Source organism: Silene latifolia, chromosome 7 (genome assembly GCF_048544455.1).
Source record: "Silene latifolia isolate original U9 population chromosome 7, ASM4854445v1, whole genome shotgun sequence".
NCBI lineage: Eukaryota > Viridiplantae > Streptophyta > Magnoliopsida > Caryophyllales > Caryophyllaceae > Silene > Silene latifolia.
In genome coordinates, this window is record NC_133532.1 from 21,745,850 (window position 1) to 21,763,304 (window position 17,455).

Genomic DNA, 17,455 nt, shown 5'->3' on the forward strand with positions numbered 1-17,455 from the left:
TTTGTGCGACAAATATAAGAACCAACATGGACCCGTAAATGGTCAAGTGGACCATGTAAAATAGAGTAGTGGATGATTACACACATAATCATTTCACCTTATCTTATATACTACCATAAGTTATCTTATATAGATTTTGCATGTGATGTAAGATTAAATAATACTCCCTCCAATTCTATGTATTCTTCCCTTTGTTTGTGGGCACGAGAATTAAGGAGAAGAATAAAATAAGAGTAAAAAGTTGGGTGGGTTTGGTAGTAGGAAAGAGAGATGAATAATTATGAGTTAAATAAGAAATGGTGGGGCCAAAATATTAAGGAAAGTAATAAAATATGAGTAAAAGAGTTGGGTGGGGTTTGGTGATAGAAGAGAGAAATTAATAAAATAAGAGTAAAAGTTTTCAAAATAAGAAAGGGGAAGAAAACCTGAATAATCTGTTTTAGGAAATAGGGAAGAATATATAGAATAGGAGGGAGTATAAGACAATTTGTCCACTACTACACTCAAGAGCCACCCCCCCCCCCCCCCCCCCCCCCTTCCACCCACTTTTCCCTTCCTTTACTCCATCATTTTGTTCATTTTTGTACACTACACTTGAACACTTTGCATGTAAAATCTTTCTCTTCTCTCTAAAATTAATATACATCATTTTACTAAGAAGTTAGTATCAAAATTTTATTCTAAGATGTTAGTAATATTTACATATTATCAAGGGTAGTCTTACTTATATCTAGTTAATATTAGTAAGGTTGTTGGGTAAGTTCTTAGGTGGATTAAGGAAGGAGACCTTCTACTTTGGAGGTTGGTTTTTGAAGGATCTTCCATATTCATATAGCTCAAGAACAAACTAGTAACGTGAACTAGTTTGTACCCATTTTATCATAAAATTAATGTAAGGAAATTGTTTTTCCTTAATCTTTTTGTTAATATGCTTTTATATTGCATGCATGTTACATAGATCACATAAACTCAAATTATGAGATAATTTGTCATTTAATTAGAGTGTCTAATTAAGATCTATGATCTTTCAATATTGACAAGAATCATGTGCTTGTTGGTTTGAAGCATTGGAAGAAGCCAAGTGCCAAGGGCAAAACAAATGGGAGAGTGTTTAGCAAGTTATATTCCAAGCCAAGATGGCTAAACTATGTTTTGACATCGACAATCTCCTATTTGTGCTTATATGAAGCCCATTCAAAAGGCTTTGACCGGTTATTGAGAGCATTAAGCAACATGGACAACATCAATAACCATGGCAACAAGGAATGAGTTTGGTGGAGTCCTCCCTCAAACCACCATTTGTAAGATATTCTTTCTTTTGACTTTGCATTACATTTATACTTGCATTTAGTTATATACATATACATTTAGCTTGAATTTGTATTATATTTCATATTGCATTTACATTAGGTAGTTCATATAGTATAGTTTGCATTGTAATATATCTCACATGATTCATATAGTTAGTTGCATATAGACTAGAATTCATGCATAATCACTAATGACCAATCTTATTCTTTTCTACACTAGAGATAGTGTTTAAATCGGTTTGGAGAGTTTTGATCATAAGTGACCATAGTTTAAATCATGCATCATATAATATAGTTTAGATTGCATTTATTTGTTATATATGTCATATAGAATTGCATTTAGTTAGAGCATGCATTCATTCATATCATATCATTGCATTTATACTTCAATTTCCATAAAATTAAAAATCCAAAAACATGTATTTCTTTTTTATTCCTACTCCTACATGTACATTGAAGACAATGTCCAAAATAAAGCGGGGGATGGGAATTTATATTCCAAAAATGCATAAAAATTGAAAAATTTCGAAAAATCACAAAAATATGTCTTTTAATTTCATAAAAACAAAATCCTTAAAAATTTGAAAATTTATAAATCCAAAAACATGTTCATTCCTTTTTAGTGTAGAATCGTATATATTGTATATACTTGTTTGCGTGTTTTTTTTTTTATCCTTTTTCACATTGATCGACTATGCCACATCCAAGATATGAGGATATTGAAGACCGCATGGTATGATCTTTCCAATCTCATTTTTCCTCTTTATGTTAATGACTACGTGGCTTTATTTTGATTGATGCGGTATAAACAATGTGAATTTAGGATTGCATTTAGACTATTTGGCATATTAGTTGGTAGAATCATATGCATTAGAATGTATAAATGTTAGTTGCATCATGGCATATAGTTGCATGTTAGAAAACAATTTGTGAAACCGTCTACTTGGGAAGCTTGACAAGTGTATATAGGCCCTAGTAGATACTTTTTCTTCTTAAGACTTTGCTTGTTAGAATACTTGTAAAACACCCTAGGATGTGTCATGCTAGTATCCTTTGACCCATGGATTAAGGCCTAGTCAAGAGTACCTTGTGGTGTGATAACTCCTTGGCTACCGTTTATTCCAAGGTGACCCTTGAAACCATGCAACCATCATTCATCCATGTTCTACCACATTTTGTAATCAAAAAGGGAATGGGCACAAAAATTGTTCAAAAATTTGAGTTCAAGAAAAGAAAAGAAAAGAGAAAGTTTGCAATTGCATCAAAAGAAAAGAGGAGTAACAAAAATGAAAACTCTCATGTTTCAAATATAAGGCACCTTCGTTATTAATTGGGGTGACTTTGAAAATGTTCAAAAGAAAAATGCAAAAAGTTGAAAATTGTCAAGTATTGAAATGCCAAACATGAAAGAAATGGCAAGAAATTGTTCTCAAATGTTATATGCCACAAGAAATTGGGGGGAAAACAACAACGAAAGCAAACTCCCAAATGAAACTGAAATCTATTGATCCCTTTATCCATCGTATCCATTTTTGTGCATGGTAGAGAGGGGACGACCCTTCTTCTTGTCTAGGCAAGAGAGGGGATTCCGCGATCCTCCAGTGTTTCTAACACCATAGGGAGTCTACTCTTGACAAAAGCATTTAACGATTGAGGACAAAGGTACCCTAGCTTGACACAACTTGGAGGTGATTTATTGGTATCCTTCTAGGCTTAGTAGTTTGAAAAAATTGCATCTATGAAGGAGTGTGTACCCTTGAATTGCTTCCCTTGAAGATAACTTCCGCCACTTAGATGAGGAAAGTGGCTATTCTTTTGTAGATGCATCCATTACTTGATTTTGTGTGCTTTAATGTTTGGATGTGTCGCCATTTTGGCAAGACTCACCTTGCCTTGCAAGAAGACATCCTACCTCATGGTTGTCTTGTTGTGAGTTGAAGGGGCGGAGTGAGACCCGCTAATTGTCTCATATCGGTTATATTAGTAGGTTAGTTTAAATAAAGGTCTAGTTTTTGTCACCTCTTTACTCGGGACGAGTAAAGGTTCGGTTTGGGGATATTTGATATGAACATTATTTGCACACATTTAGTCCCCTAATTGAGCCTATTTTGCATACTATTATAACGTTTTATGGCCATTTTATCCGTCAAGACCTTCCTATTTGCTTTTCTAGCGCATTTCATATGTTTTGTAGAAAAGGAGATAAATGAGGCGGAATTTCCCCCTCTTGCATGCATATTTGGAAGATTTTTGATGATATTGGATGGACTAGTATGAAGAGGAGGCAAGAATGATGACCAAGGATGTAGAAATAAAGAGTATATAGAAGGATCATAGGGTTAAAAGTAAGAATGACGAGAGGGAAGGCATTACAAGAAGAAATTGCTCGAAACCCAAACCAAGAGTTGCTCCTTTGGCTCTGAAAATATGCTAGATGGAACGGCGTCGAGAAAACAAGTGATCTAGGCTTTTGAATCACTCCAATAGAAGTCCGGATGAGAAAATGACGTCCGTTTTACAATCCGAGGTCAAACAAAGAAGCTGTCCGCCAATCCGCTCGTCCCGAGACCCAATCCGCTCGTCTGCTACAGGAATCCGCTCGTCTTCCCTTCTTTTTATCCGAGCGTCCCGTGCTTGAATCCGCTCGTTCTCTGCTCCAACAATCCGAGCGTCCCGACCCCTTGGCCGCTCGGATTCCCTTACAACAACTTTCGTTTTCTTCTTTCTCCATGAAAGATGCGCATATTTTTGAAAGACTAGCAAAAAGGAGACTAACATCTTTCTTTGAGAGGAGCATTTTCCTACTCAACAATTAGCATTGTTAATTACTATTTTACCATTGCTTAACCTAATGAATCCCTACTATAAATACCCCATTTGTAATAATCAAAGGATCAAGTTTTCATTAGGTTAAATCAATCCTTCTTTAGATTAGATTAGGAGTAGATTAGAATAGATTACTCTTTAATCTTTCCACAAATTATACATTAATCTTTCCTTAATTATTGTTCAAGTTTATTATTCAAGTTTATTATTGGGTAATTGAAGATTATTGGGTTATTATTGGAGAATTGACAACTCTTCATCAATCAATCAAGTTTCTTCTATTATTCTTTGCTTTATTATTTGGATCATCTTAAGTTGGTATAATTCTTTTACCCTTTACTCTTTATTGTTTATTTCCTCATTCTCTTATCATGTTTACACTTGTTGTGATGATTGACACCATTAATAACATGTTTACCATGATAATAAGTGAGTAGTCTCTTAACTGGAATTAGTGGGTAATTAGGGGAAACCAACATGGGATTGATCATGCTTAATCTAATATATTTTCATAATTAAATTGCTTGCTTGTTGTGATGTCAACTTTATGCACATGTTATGTTTGATGAAATGCTAAGCCTATGAATGCTTGCATTTTACCCATCTCTTACCTTTTCAACAAGACTTGTAAGACATAAACCAACTCGAGTCTTGTTAGACCATGCATAGAAGTTGAATAGGAGGAAAATAAGTCGACTTGTAGGTGTTGTACAATCTAATCGATTCGGCTCCGGGACCCAACTCTTCCTATGAACCGTAAGACATAAACCAACTCGGTTCCTTTACAACAATAATTGTTTGCAACTTTGTAAACATGTTTGTATGATCAATACCATGAATCCCCTATGACCCCATGACATCCTAGTGCTTTTAGTCATTTGTTTACATTTCTTAGTTCATTGTTTGCTTTACTTTATTGCTTGCATTAGTCTAGGACACAACTACAAACCCGAACAAATTGTGACACTAGCATAAATTGAGATAGATAGAGTTAGAACCCAAAGCACACCGTCCCATGGATCGACTTCGACTTACCATTAACTAGTTGTTTGTTGAGTATTATAAATGTGTTTGATTGGATGTGTGACAACCAATTCTTGTCCATCCGTTAGTCTAAATTGTTTGATAATTATGAATTATTTTGGACTTTATCATGGTCATGAATTATTTCGGGGGACATACTAGGTAGGGCTGAGCAAAAAAAATCCAATCCGATTTTTTTCCGAATCCGATCCGAAATTCGAAAAAAATCCGAATATATGGATACCATTTATATTGGATATCTGATCCGGTTTTTTACGAATAAACTGGATCGGATATGGATTGTGATTTTCTTAAAACCGGATATCCGAATCCGATCCGAATTTTAAAAATTTACTCCCTCCTATTTAGGGTTTTCTTCCCTTTGTTTGTGAGCACGGGTATTAAAGCGGAAAATAAAATAAGAGTAAAAGAGTTGGGTGGGTTGGTGATAGGAGAGAGGGATGAATAGTTAGGAGTTAAATAAGGAATTGTGGGGTCAAAACATTAAGAAAAGTAATAAAATATAGGTAAAAGAATTGGGTGGGGTTTGGTGATAGGTGAGAGAGATGAATAAAATAAGGGTAAAAGTTTCCAAAATAAGAAAGGAGAAGAAAACCTGAATAATCGGTTTTAGGAAATAGGGAAGAAAACAGTGAATAGGAGGGAATATATATATAAAAAAAAACTTTATGTTTAGTTTATGCGGTTTTTAGACTAGTTTTGAAATTTGTAATAAAGACTTGTAATTTATGCAATTAAGATTTGTAATTTATGCGATCGAACTTGTAATTTATGCGATCAAGACATGTAACTTATGTGATCGAAGACGTTACCTTTTTTAGTGGGTTGCGAAATGCGAAATGACCGAAATTGCCTGTAGTTTTAGTCTGCCAATAGCCCAATACCACTAGCCTCGGTGGAATTTTTACTGTGCATTAAATCCGGATCGAATCCGGTTTCCGAAATCTGGATCTTGGAATTTTCAAATTCCATATTTTCGGATATCTGAATTATTCGGATCGGATGTGGATAAGGAGAAATGATACTTTTAAATTCGGATATCCGATCCGGTTTTGGAATCCAGATCGGATATCCGGTTTTGCTCAGCCCTAATACCAGGGATACAGGGACCCTTCAATGTTTTATTTTGGGGTAAGAGATGCTAGATATCAAAGTGACTTACTCTTGTATATTAACAGTTAACACTAACTAAGGCTCCGTTTGACAAGACATTTCAGTTACCTGATTTGGTCAAAGTAACTTATTTGAATAAAATTTCAGGTACCTTATTTTTTTGTAAACGTTTGGCAAGTAGTTTATTTAACCAAATAAGCTACCTGAAATGAAATGTTACCTAGAGTAGTATTTGAGATTTCAGGTGCCTGATTTGGTTTGATTTTCCGTTTTTACACTTTAAATCTATACTATTAAATAATCATATCCTTTTACGTCATTTCATCAAAATCAGTTACCTTTTCAGTTAATCAACTACCTTATCAGCTCCTAATTTTCAGCTACCTTATCAGTTACTTTTTCACGTTTCAGTTAGCTTTTTAGTTTTCAGCTACCTTTTCAGGTTTCAGCTACCTTTTCCGTTAATTTTACCAAACAGAGCCTAAGACCTATTTATTACTCCCACTTATTCAAAATGATTTTTCACTTTTGTATTTTTATCGAAATTATGTAACATCCCGTAAATTTGAAGACCTTTATTATATTTTAAAAGTAATATTTTAATCTATTTTAATTTTATATTAATTTATTTGAAATAAAATTTAATTGATAAAATATAATCTTATTTTATTTTGAAGAAATGTAATTATTTTTGATAGTTTAGAAATGTTTAAAAGTGATTTAAACTATATTTAAACCTTTTCCCTTGATAAAATAGATTTCGGATAAAAGTCGTAAAATTGGGATTTTCCCATTTCTTACGGTCGTTGGGTAAACGAGTTTGGATATTGGGCATATGAGTACTTAATCTTTTAGTAAAATCGTGTTTAAGAACTTTAATTTTTTCGGAAATCGCGTTCGATATTTAATATTTCTAATTTCGTCGAAACGAACCGAAACGTAAACAATTGAAACTCACCCAAACACCCTACCCCAAACCATGCACCCTCCATCCTCCATGGGTCTCCTCTTCATCTTTCATTTCCTCAATTCTCATTCTATCACTTCCTTCTTCCAAACACCAAATTCATCTCAAAAATCCTCCTTACAATCCCTAAATCCACCATAACTTCTTCATTTCTCCACCAAATCGCATAAAAATTATATATTCGGAATCCTCTCTTCAATCCTCATCTACTAGTAAGCTTTATTTTCATTTCCCCCAATTTTTGTTTAAGGCTCATCTTTTAGGGTTTTCGAATTTAAGCTTAATAATTGTGTTTTTGTTGTTCTTATAGGTGAAAAATATAAAGATGAGTTAGGAGACTCATATATTGTAGAAGATGATGCATAATTTTGGGTTTTAGAAGCTTTCTCAAGTTATTACTTGTCTCTTTGCTAGCTTAAGGTAACTATTCCGAGTTACTCGACGAATTAATGTCACATTAGTAGTTGTATTTGTTGTTTGTTGTTGTTTGTTGTTGTTGCTTGTTGTTGTTTGAGACGATCTTGTTGATAAATGAATGAATGGAGTAAGATGAGTATGCTTATGTTTAATTTATGTTACCATTTGTATATTATTGTTTGGAACAAATTTGGATGAGGAATTATGTGTTGTGACAAGTTCGCGTGTTGGCTGGAACGCGTCAGTACCGGATCGAGACGTTTTCCAATGTTTTCAAAAATATAACAGATTGAATGGCATCGAAAAATTAGGTGGTTTAGCCACTTGAATCACTCAATTCGGAGTCCGTATGAGTAAATGACGTCGTTTTATCGATTAAAATTTATAGAAAAGTTTACCCTTGTGTGAGACGGTTATTTATGCTATTTTATTATGCGAGAATTTTGTGGAATTAGTTATTTTGTAAGTTGGAATGTTTTCTTTATGTTGATAGTGTTCACATGATAGAAATTGGAAATAGCATGAGAATGATATTGTGATGAATTTTGTGATTTGGGCCAAAGTAGGCCAAGACTCTGAGCTGGGCCAGATTGACCGAACGAGTTTGGTCAAATTAGGTTTAAACCGGTCAGCCTCGATTTGAGCGATGACCCGTCGCGGGACTCGGGTCGAGGGTTTGTCTTTGAGGTGAGATTGGTTGTTATTGGATGTTTTATGTTATGCCTTGATGTTTGTAATTATCATTTCACATGTTGGTTGTTAGATGCTTTGGATGCCTTATGCTTGAGTCTTGTTGCTTCTCTGCCATTTTAGCTTGTTCTCATGGATTATGGTACTGTTGGTTAGCTGGAATTTGGATTATTATTGATATTGGAGATATTGTTGGATTGTCAGCTGAATATGCTCTTGCGTAGTCTTTCATATGTTAGGGTGTGTATGATCATTTGTGTGTGTGTGTGCAAGTTTTGACTCTTTGCCTCTCTTATGGTTAATTGGGTGTCCTACTTGTCTTGTGTGGTGTGGGCTAAAGTATTCAAGCTGGGACTAGGTCCTAGGTGAGTATTTCGGCCTTCGTCATAAATAGGCCCTTATAGTCTTTGACGAGTGTATATTTACAGCTTAATAGCCTTTGTGTCTTAGCTTGGTGGGCTTATATCCAAGTTAGGGTATGACCTCCTGACGTACTCTTAGAAGTATGTGGTCAGCTTAAGTACTAGCCAAGCCTTTGGTGGACTCCTTAGGGGTACTCATGTGTGTGATCATGGGTCTTGGATGCGGTATTTTCCGCATGTCGCTAGGTCTGCGCAGGTTTAGGATTAGGGTGTTTACCTTACCTCGTGGTATAGACTCGAGTTACAGAGTGACTATTGACTGTCCTAAGAACTTATGCCTGTCTCTAGATATATTGTCCTTTCTTGTTTGATGATTCTATAAATCATAGAAGGTGAGATGCAAGCCGGCTATGGTTGATAGAGTTTGGAATCCTGGATGTTATGTGATTCACATGATAGTGTAGTATGAGTCGGTCTAGTATTCACATTTCACATGCTAGGACTATGTGTTGTTATATTGTTGTTCACATGATAAGCACGTTTGTCTAGCATCTATATGTTAAGGCTATGTGTTATTCATATTCATATTCTTATGTTTACGTGTTATATTAATTATGACATTTCGTGGCTGGGAGAACTCGGAGTTACTCCCCACTGACTGTGGCTTTCGTATTTGTATAAAATGCGATTGACAGGTAGATGATGCATATATGGGGTACATGGACGAGCTAGCGAGCAAAGTAACCTTGGGACCTAGATTGGCTTTATTTTATTGGGCCCTTAAACACTTTTTATGTTATATACTTTTCAGGGACATATGTCTCCCTTTATCATATTTGGGTTGTATAACTTTATTTCGCGACTTTAGCGATGTTTTATTATGAGATTTATTTTAGACCTTGCATGTTTAACACCTTCCCATTTGGATACTTTTATAACAAGTGTTGGGTTTTAAAATTACAGGTTTTTACCCAAATGAACCTATTACAAACATATCCATGCAGTTTTATTCTAGAATTACGTGTTTATTTTTCCGCAATGAATGAGGGTGTCACAAATTAAGTACGATTGAAAAAATCAATGTTTGTATTTTAGTATTTTTGTTTATATTTTTAATTTTTTTAGGACAAAATAAATTATATTTTTCAAGTAGCGTAAAAATAAATAATAAAATGCCCCTTCAAAAAAAAAATAATAAAACGAATATAAAAGAATTTTAAATTTGGCCGGGTAGGTGATTAGTTGGGTTCACCATTGGATTAATAACATAGAAAAAGTGAGTTTCCTATTGGAAAGCCAAGTCTTCGTTGTGCAATTCATAATTCATATAGTGGGACTTGGCGCATCATCCTGTAGCGTCGTGCGTATTTCACTTTAACGAAAAAAAGTAAAGAGGAGCCCATAAATTTGGCATTTTGCTGGTTTGTACTTGCTACATATTTGTAGAGTTAAATTTTGATCGGTTATTTCAGCAAATCCTAATTTCTACCTCTGCCCCCGATAATCCTTATTAAGGTAATTTTTTTCAACACACTTCCTTTTTTGAGTAATTGCAATCTTGTGATTATTTTCCTTCTATCTCGTAATTTATCCAAAATTAAGAATCGCCTTTTTAATTCTCGTAAAAAAAAAAATAAGTTAAAGATACCCTCTAAAGTATCAGTTTCCGATTCGGTCGATCCAAGATCGATTAATTTCTGTTCAGATCGAATGGACCGAAATTTAAATGTTTTGTGACAAATTTCTCAACTTTGTAAAGTAATAGGAGTAATCAAGTATTTTAATACTGATGGTTATTTATGTTAAATATGTTTTAATCAGCTAGTTTATTTAATTTAATAAAATTCAATTTTCTTATCATATATTTAATGATGAAAATTTAGAAAATTTCGGTCAAGACGGTACCAAACCCAAAAATTCGGGTTCAATTCGGTTCGACCGAATTTTTTATGTCCAGTCTTCAGCCGACCTAAATATTTTATTTCGATCTTTAATCGGATTCAGTTTGGTCTGATTTCTCACACTACCCACTTACCCACAAGTTCTCGAGGTTTGTATGAAATATTTTGAGATTAAAAGTACAATTAGTCTTGTTGAAAACGGGTCGGAGCAAGTGAAGGGTAATGCCACTCACAAAACGAATAGGGGGGATAAGGTGGGGGCACCTCCATGTGTTTCCCTCTCTCCTTTATTTGGGTTATTTGTGAGAGAAGATGGTATCCGTCACTCCAAAGTGACGGATACGTGCCGTCACAAATGAAATTTTGTGTTAAAAGTAAAGTTTCTTACTTTTGACATCTTTTAGCCGACAAGATTGCCCTTGAATGTTTTTTTTTTTTTTTTTTGTTTTTTTGTCTTTTTTTTGTTTTTTTTTTTTTTTAAGTACATTGCCCTTGAATAGTTGGACTTCGGATATGACTCATATGAGGGAGGTAAAGTTAATGACTTCATTTTTTATTTTTGAAACTGAATAATTTTAGGATCTTATATATACGAGTAACTACCTATACAAAATTTCATTGAAGATGGCACGTATCCGTCACTTTGGAGTGACGGATACCATTTCCTCTCACATATGACCCAAATAGAGGAGAGAGGGAAGCACATGGGGTGCCCCCACCTTGTCCCCCCTATCCGTTTTGTGAGTGGCATTACCCGTCACTTGCTCCGACCCGTCTTCAGCAAGACTAACTGACTTACTTATGTATGATAAATTCGGTTTGACAAGTCATTTTACCTAGACATGGTAAACATGTTCTTTGGTTCGATTTCATATCGGATTATATATCAACTAGTTTAGATCCCGTGCTTTATATCCACGGTACTTAAAGTTTAATATTTTTATAAAATTACTTTTATAATAGTAGTACCTTTTAATTGTTTGCATTTCTCATAATTGTATTTTGTTTTGATAAATAAAAGCTAGAACTGAAAATTGTCACAAAAGTAATAACAACGATTGCTAGTTTTGGTTTTATACAGAATATGACCCAACTCATCATCTAATAATAGGATCAATTTTATTTTAATTTAATTAAAATATTATAGTTTAAAGTTTAGTTAAAATAATATAATTTGATAAAAAGATTAATCTTAATGAATATATAATAGATGAAATAAATTGTAATTGTTAATTTCCTTATTTAGTGTATGAATATAATTATCACTAGTTTTCTTTTTTGAGAATATGCTTTTTGGCGGGAAATGATAGAAATCACCTATTCTTTTAGTAGATAGAGGATTCAATTTAAATCGACATGACTTTAGTTTCAATTTCATTTCGATTTCGATTGGTTCATTTCAGTTAGCCACTTTAACTGGTGTGTATTTCAAGTCGAGTGTTGCTCGGATCGGGTCAATATCAGTTCAATTAAATTCGGGGTCATAATTTTCTTGACTGAAAAGTAAAAGAAAATAGCTTAAATATACCTTATACTTTTCAATTTGGATATAATAATTCATAATACCATTAATAAAAAAAAAAAAATTAATAAAAAAAAACCCTGAGTGTTTCAAAGAGAAAATAAATTCTCCCTCCCATCCACTCTTTTCTTCCTCTTTTAAGTGAGCATGAAGATTAAGGGTGAAGAGTATAATATTGATAAAGGTATGAGTGAGGTTGGTAATTGGAGAGAAATATGAATAATTAGGATTAAATATTAATAAAGGAGATGGGTAGGGTTTGATTATTGGAGAGAGGTGAGAATAATTAGAATTAAATATTAATAAAAGATACGGTAGGGTTTGATGAGTGGAGAGAGGTAGGAGTATAATATTAATAAAAACTTTCTCAAAAAGAAAAGAGAAAGAAAACCTGAATAATCCGTTTTAGGAAATAGGGAAGAAAAGAGTGGATGGGAGGGAGTATTTTTTTTTTTTTATTTTGGTATATTGGTTTAGATCTTGTTGGTTCGGATATATTTAGTTTCAAGTATCAGACGGTTATTATTGAATGTTCTTGGTAGCATAGTTTTGTGCAATTGTTTGTTAAGTAGCTGAATTAGTTAAATTAGCGAGCTGGAATGAAATGCTATCTACGGTAGCCTAGGTAGCACCAAAACGGACACGGATACGATACGGACACATGATATGACATCCCATGAAATCTAGGACACGAACACGTTATTTAAATTTGATAAAATATACACGTTATTTAAATTTGATAAATATAATCCCTCATATTCACTGTTTTCTTCCCTGTTTTCTAAAACGGATTATTCAGGTTTTCTTTCTCTTTCTTATTTTGGAAACTTTTACCCTTATTTTATTCATCTCTCTCCTATCACCAAACCTCACCCAACTCTTTTACCCATATTTTATAACTTTTCTTAATGTTTTGGCCTCACAATTCCTTATTTAACTTCTAATTATTCATTCCTCTCTCCTATCACCAACCAACCCAACTCTTTTACTCTTATTTTATTCCCCGTTTTAATACCCGTGCCCACAAACAAAGGGGAGAAAACCCTGAATAGGAGGGAGTATATTTTATAGATATAATTAACATAACATTTTATTTTTATAAATGTATTTGATATTAAATTTAAATGATTGATAAGGTAAAATTTGACTTGACTTTGACTTATTCTCATTACAACTTAAACCCGTCTTATAATCAATCTCTTTCCGTCTTTCGCATCTCATTCCTCATTTATAGGTATCTACACATTTAGGTGTGTCCGCGTATGTTCGACGACTGTCGGTGCTAGACACGGTGTCGAATACGTGACGACTGGTTAGGAGTAGTGTCTGTGCTACCTAGAGGGTAGCATATGAGAAATAACTATATCTTATAATACAAATTCTTACTTTAGACGAACACTATCCGTTTAAAGCTGTAGACGAATAGTATCTTTCTCACAAAATGAAAGTGAATACTGTAAGTGGGTGGGAAATGAATACCCCCACTTGCCCTTCCACTTGCATTTTGTGAAAGGGTCACTATCCATCTACAGTTTTAGACGAATAATATCCGTCTACAATGAGATAGATTGATCTTATAAGACCAACATTAATTTTTTATTTATTTATAATTGTCAGTTATTTTTTAAGTTCGTTTGGTAATCATTTTTTAATATAATTACTTAGCTGATCAACTAGCTTTTCAACTATCCGCTAGTTTATACTCATCCCTTTCAATAAAAAGAGTATCAACGCTTCCGCACAACACATCAAAGCAAATTAACGAATATCAAAGTTTGTTTTACCCACTTTTAGCTACGTCGCTGATTCTCTGGTACTATCGAGGTTAGCATAAGACAATAAATGGCGGGAGACGGAGTAATGTGGCCAGTGATTGGGATTGATCTCGGGACGACATATTCATGTGTTGCAATTTGGCGTCATGACCGTGTTGAGATAATCCTCAACGACCAGGGTAACCATACAACTCCTTCATGTGTTGCCTTCACGGAATCTGAACGTCTCATAGGTGAAGCTGCGGTCAATCAAGTTGCCAGAAACCCTGTGAACACAATATTTGGTTAGTCACCTTTCCTCCATGTCTAATACACTTTCCCATCCAATTCAATGTTCTTATTTAAGTTTGTACCCTACAATATAGCTATTATTAATTCATTTAAAATAATTATGTTAGAATAAATGGTAGAAAATGGAGAGAAATGATTAGAGCGGCGCAAATTCTTATTTCAGACGGGACGGGCTATTTTCTGTTTGAAATAAGACGGACACAATGTAGCCATTTTACGATAAAATGTTGCTATTTTCTGATAAAATGTTAACATCATTTTCAGGGTAAAAGTGACAACTTTAGGTATACCATTTTGTCATTAAATGGTTACATTCTATTAAAAAACACAAATTCTCATTATAAATGGGAGATATCCGTCTATAGTTATAGACGGGTCAAATATCCACCCACTCTATGCATAACACAAGCAACAAGTTGTATGGCGGAGCCCAAAAATGTTAGCACTCTAAGCATATTTGACCTGTATTTCACTATAGACGGACCAGTAGGTCTCATGAGAGACCGTCTCCTACTAATTTAGTGAGAGACATAATAGGGAAAAAAGAAATTCAGTAGGTCCCTCACCTTATCATGTGAAAGATTTCTCAAGAAGGTTATTGAGATACCGTCTCTCCGAAATTTTTGTGTAGACGGATATATCCGTCTATAGTAAGACTAATTAATTAAAAAAATGGTAACATTTAGTCACCCTTAATTTAAACCGTCTTAAGCAAGACTTATTGGAGTAGCGGATCCATCCTATTTTCATGATTGTGTAAAAAAAAAAAAAGCACTTTCAAATGGCCCCAGTGGGCACCATTTGTATCTTTTTTTTTTATTTGCTTGGTATTATTATTACTATGTTGAAAGCCTGTGTGATGTACTCATTTGTCCCGGTCATTTGTTGTCCTTTTCCATCTTGGTGTTTCTCAGTGAGTTGTTGTCTTTTCTATTTTAAGAATAAACTTGATCAACAATTTAATCATTCACAATCAATTTGTTCCACTTGTCATTTAGTAATTGGTCATTTTCTCTTTCTTTGGTCTTTGTGCCAAAACAAAAGGACAACAATTCAGTGGGACGGAGGGAGTATGTGTTAAGAAGACATTTATTCATGTTTTGAATTATATATACTCTACATTGTCTTGACAGATTCAAAGAGACTTATAGGTAGACGTTTCAGGGATGATAATATACAAAAGGACATTAAATTGTGGCCATTTAAAGTTATAGATGGAACTGATTTGGGTAAATATGAGAAGCCAATGATTGTTGCCAACTATATGGGGGAAGAAAAGATATTCCCTCCAGAAGAGATATCAGCCATGATCCTTTCGAAGATGAAAGCTATCGCTGAGACTTTTCTTGGTACCACGGTGAAGAATGCCGTTGTCACTGTGCCAGCATACTTCAGCGATTCACAACGTCAAGCAACCAAAGATGCTGGAGCCATTGCAGGGCTCAATGTGGTTCGTATCATTAACGAGCCTACAGCTGCTGCCATGGCTTATAGTCTTGATACTACTGTACGCAACCGAAATTTTCCAATACTGAATGTGTTGGTTTTTGACCTGGGTGGAGGGACATTCGACGTGTCCTTGGTTGCAATCGAAAGGGGTGAAATCCATGTTAAGGCGATAAGTGGAGACACCCACCTTGGAGGAGAGGATTTTGACAACAACCTAGTGACTTATCTTTTAGAGGAGTTTAAAAGAAAGCATAAAAAGGACATTAGCGAAAATCCTAGGGCGCGAGCAAGATTACGGTCTGCTTCTGAGAGAGCTAAGAGAATCCTTTCAGCAGCAACTCAAACCAACATCGAGATAGATTGTCTTTATGAAGGCATTGATTTCACTTCAACACTAACCCGTGCCCGTTTTGAGAATTTAAATGAGACATTTTTCAAAAATTGTTTAGACATTGTCGACAAGTGCTTGAAAGACGCAAAGATGAATGTGAATGATGTTGATGATGTAGTTCTTGTTGGAGGGTCAACCCGGATTCCTAAAGTTCAACAACTCTTGAAAGATTTTTTCAATGGGAAGGAGCTCTGTCGAAGCATCAATCCGGACGAGGCTGTCGCATATGGGGCTGCTGTCCATGCTGCTGCCTTGAGTGGTGTTTTGAGTAGTAATCATGATATTGTTCTAGTTGATGTCATACCTTTATCGCTTGGTGTTAAGATATTTAGTGGTGAATTAAGTGTAATCATTCCAAGAAATACCTCCATCCCGGTGAGAAAAACGGAAAAACGAGCTACTGCTCACGATAATCAGACCTCTGCATGTTTCCAAGTGTATGAGGGGGAAAGACTTATGGCCAGAGACAACAATTTCCTAGATGAGTTTGAGATATCTGGTTTTCCACCTGCACCGGAAGGTGACACCGAGTTTGAAGTCTGCTTTGAAGTTGATGTCAACGGCATTTTAAGCGTGTCTGCTAAGGAATTGGGCACTGGGTTGAAGAATCAAATCACTATTACAAATCGCCATGGGGGACTTTCAACAGATGAGGTCAATAAAATGATGAATGATGCTGAAAAATACAAGGCTCAAGATGAGAAGTACAAGAGATTGGTTGAAGCCATGAACTCTTTAGAGAAATTCTCTTGAAAATTTCGTATGATCCAAACAATGCCAAGAACGACCTTTGTTCGAGTTTGTTCCCTTATTAAAATGCATAAGCGTGAATCATGTTATATTTTCTTTCGTCTCGTTGGAACCAAACGAGCTTAAACTTACTGACATTATTTTGAAATTCTGTGTCGTACTATCTCTTTTTTTAGTGATTCCATTGATAATGTAATCAAAATATCTAAGTTGTTGAAGATTGTTCAAAGTTGTCTTCCCAGGCCATTAAGTGTCGAGGTAGAAAAATGTTTCAACTAACTTTTGCAACAGTTAAGGATAATAACAGGGATCATCACTTTTACGTTGTACGTATATCTAAATCACGGGCATTCGAAAATCTCTCTTGAAAATGTGATCTCATAAATTAATACTCCGTATATGGATCTAATTCCTTGGACATACGGAGTATTAATTTTGATGCTTCACAAGAACTAGCAGACATAACATATGCTTTCCCAGAAGGTGTCTTAACTATATCGCGCCCGTTGGCATCCTAATGCCGGCGTAATAGACCATGGAAGGAACAAGGTTAGCTGAACATACAACATCATAGCAATGCATGCATTTGAACTAGAGCGGGCAAAAACTGACCCGACCCGACCGAAACCCGACCCGACCCGTGACCG

At 34.8% G+C, this 17,455-nt stretch overlaps 1 protein-coding gene across 3 annotated transcripts; it reads left to right on the forward strand.

The window, feature by feature from the left end:
- The first annotated feature begins 10,083 nt into the window (after nucleotides 1-10,083).
- LOC141590951 (heat shock cognate 70 kDa protein-like) lies at nucleotides 10,084-16,969 on the forward strand. 3 transcript variants are annotated; one of them, XM_074411458.1, is made up of 3 exons: nucleotides 10,084-10,244; nucleotides 13,947-14,211; nucleotides 15,352-16,969. In XM_074411458.1, exons 2-3 carry the CDS (start codon nucleotides 13,995-13,997, stop codon nucleotides 16,809-16,811), a joined length of 1,677 nt encoding a protein of 558 aa, XP_074267559.1. In that variant the 5' UTR covers nucleotides 10,084-10,244; nucleotides 13,947-13,994; the 3' UTR covers nucleotides 16,812-16,969. The 3 variants fall into 3 exon arrangements, with proteins under 3 accessions (XP_074267559.1, XP_074267560.1, XP_074267558.1); XM_074411459.1 differs by having other exon boundaries at nucleotides 10,144-10,244; nucleotides 13,982-14,211; XM_074411457.1 differs by lacking the exon at nucleotides 10,084-10,244 and having other exon boundaries at nucleotides 13,806-14,211.
- Nucleotides 16,970-17,455: the final 486 nt, after the last annotated feature.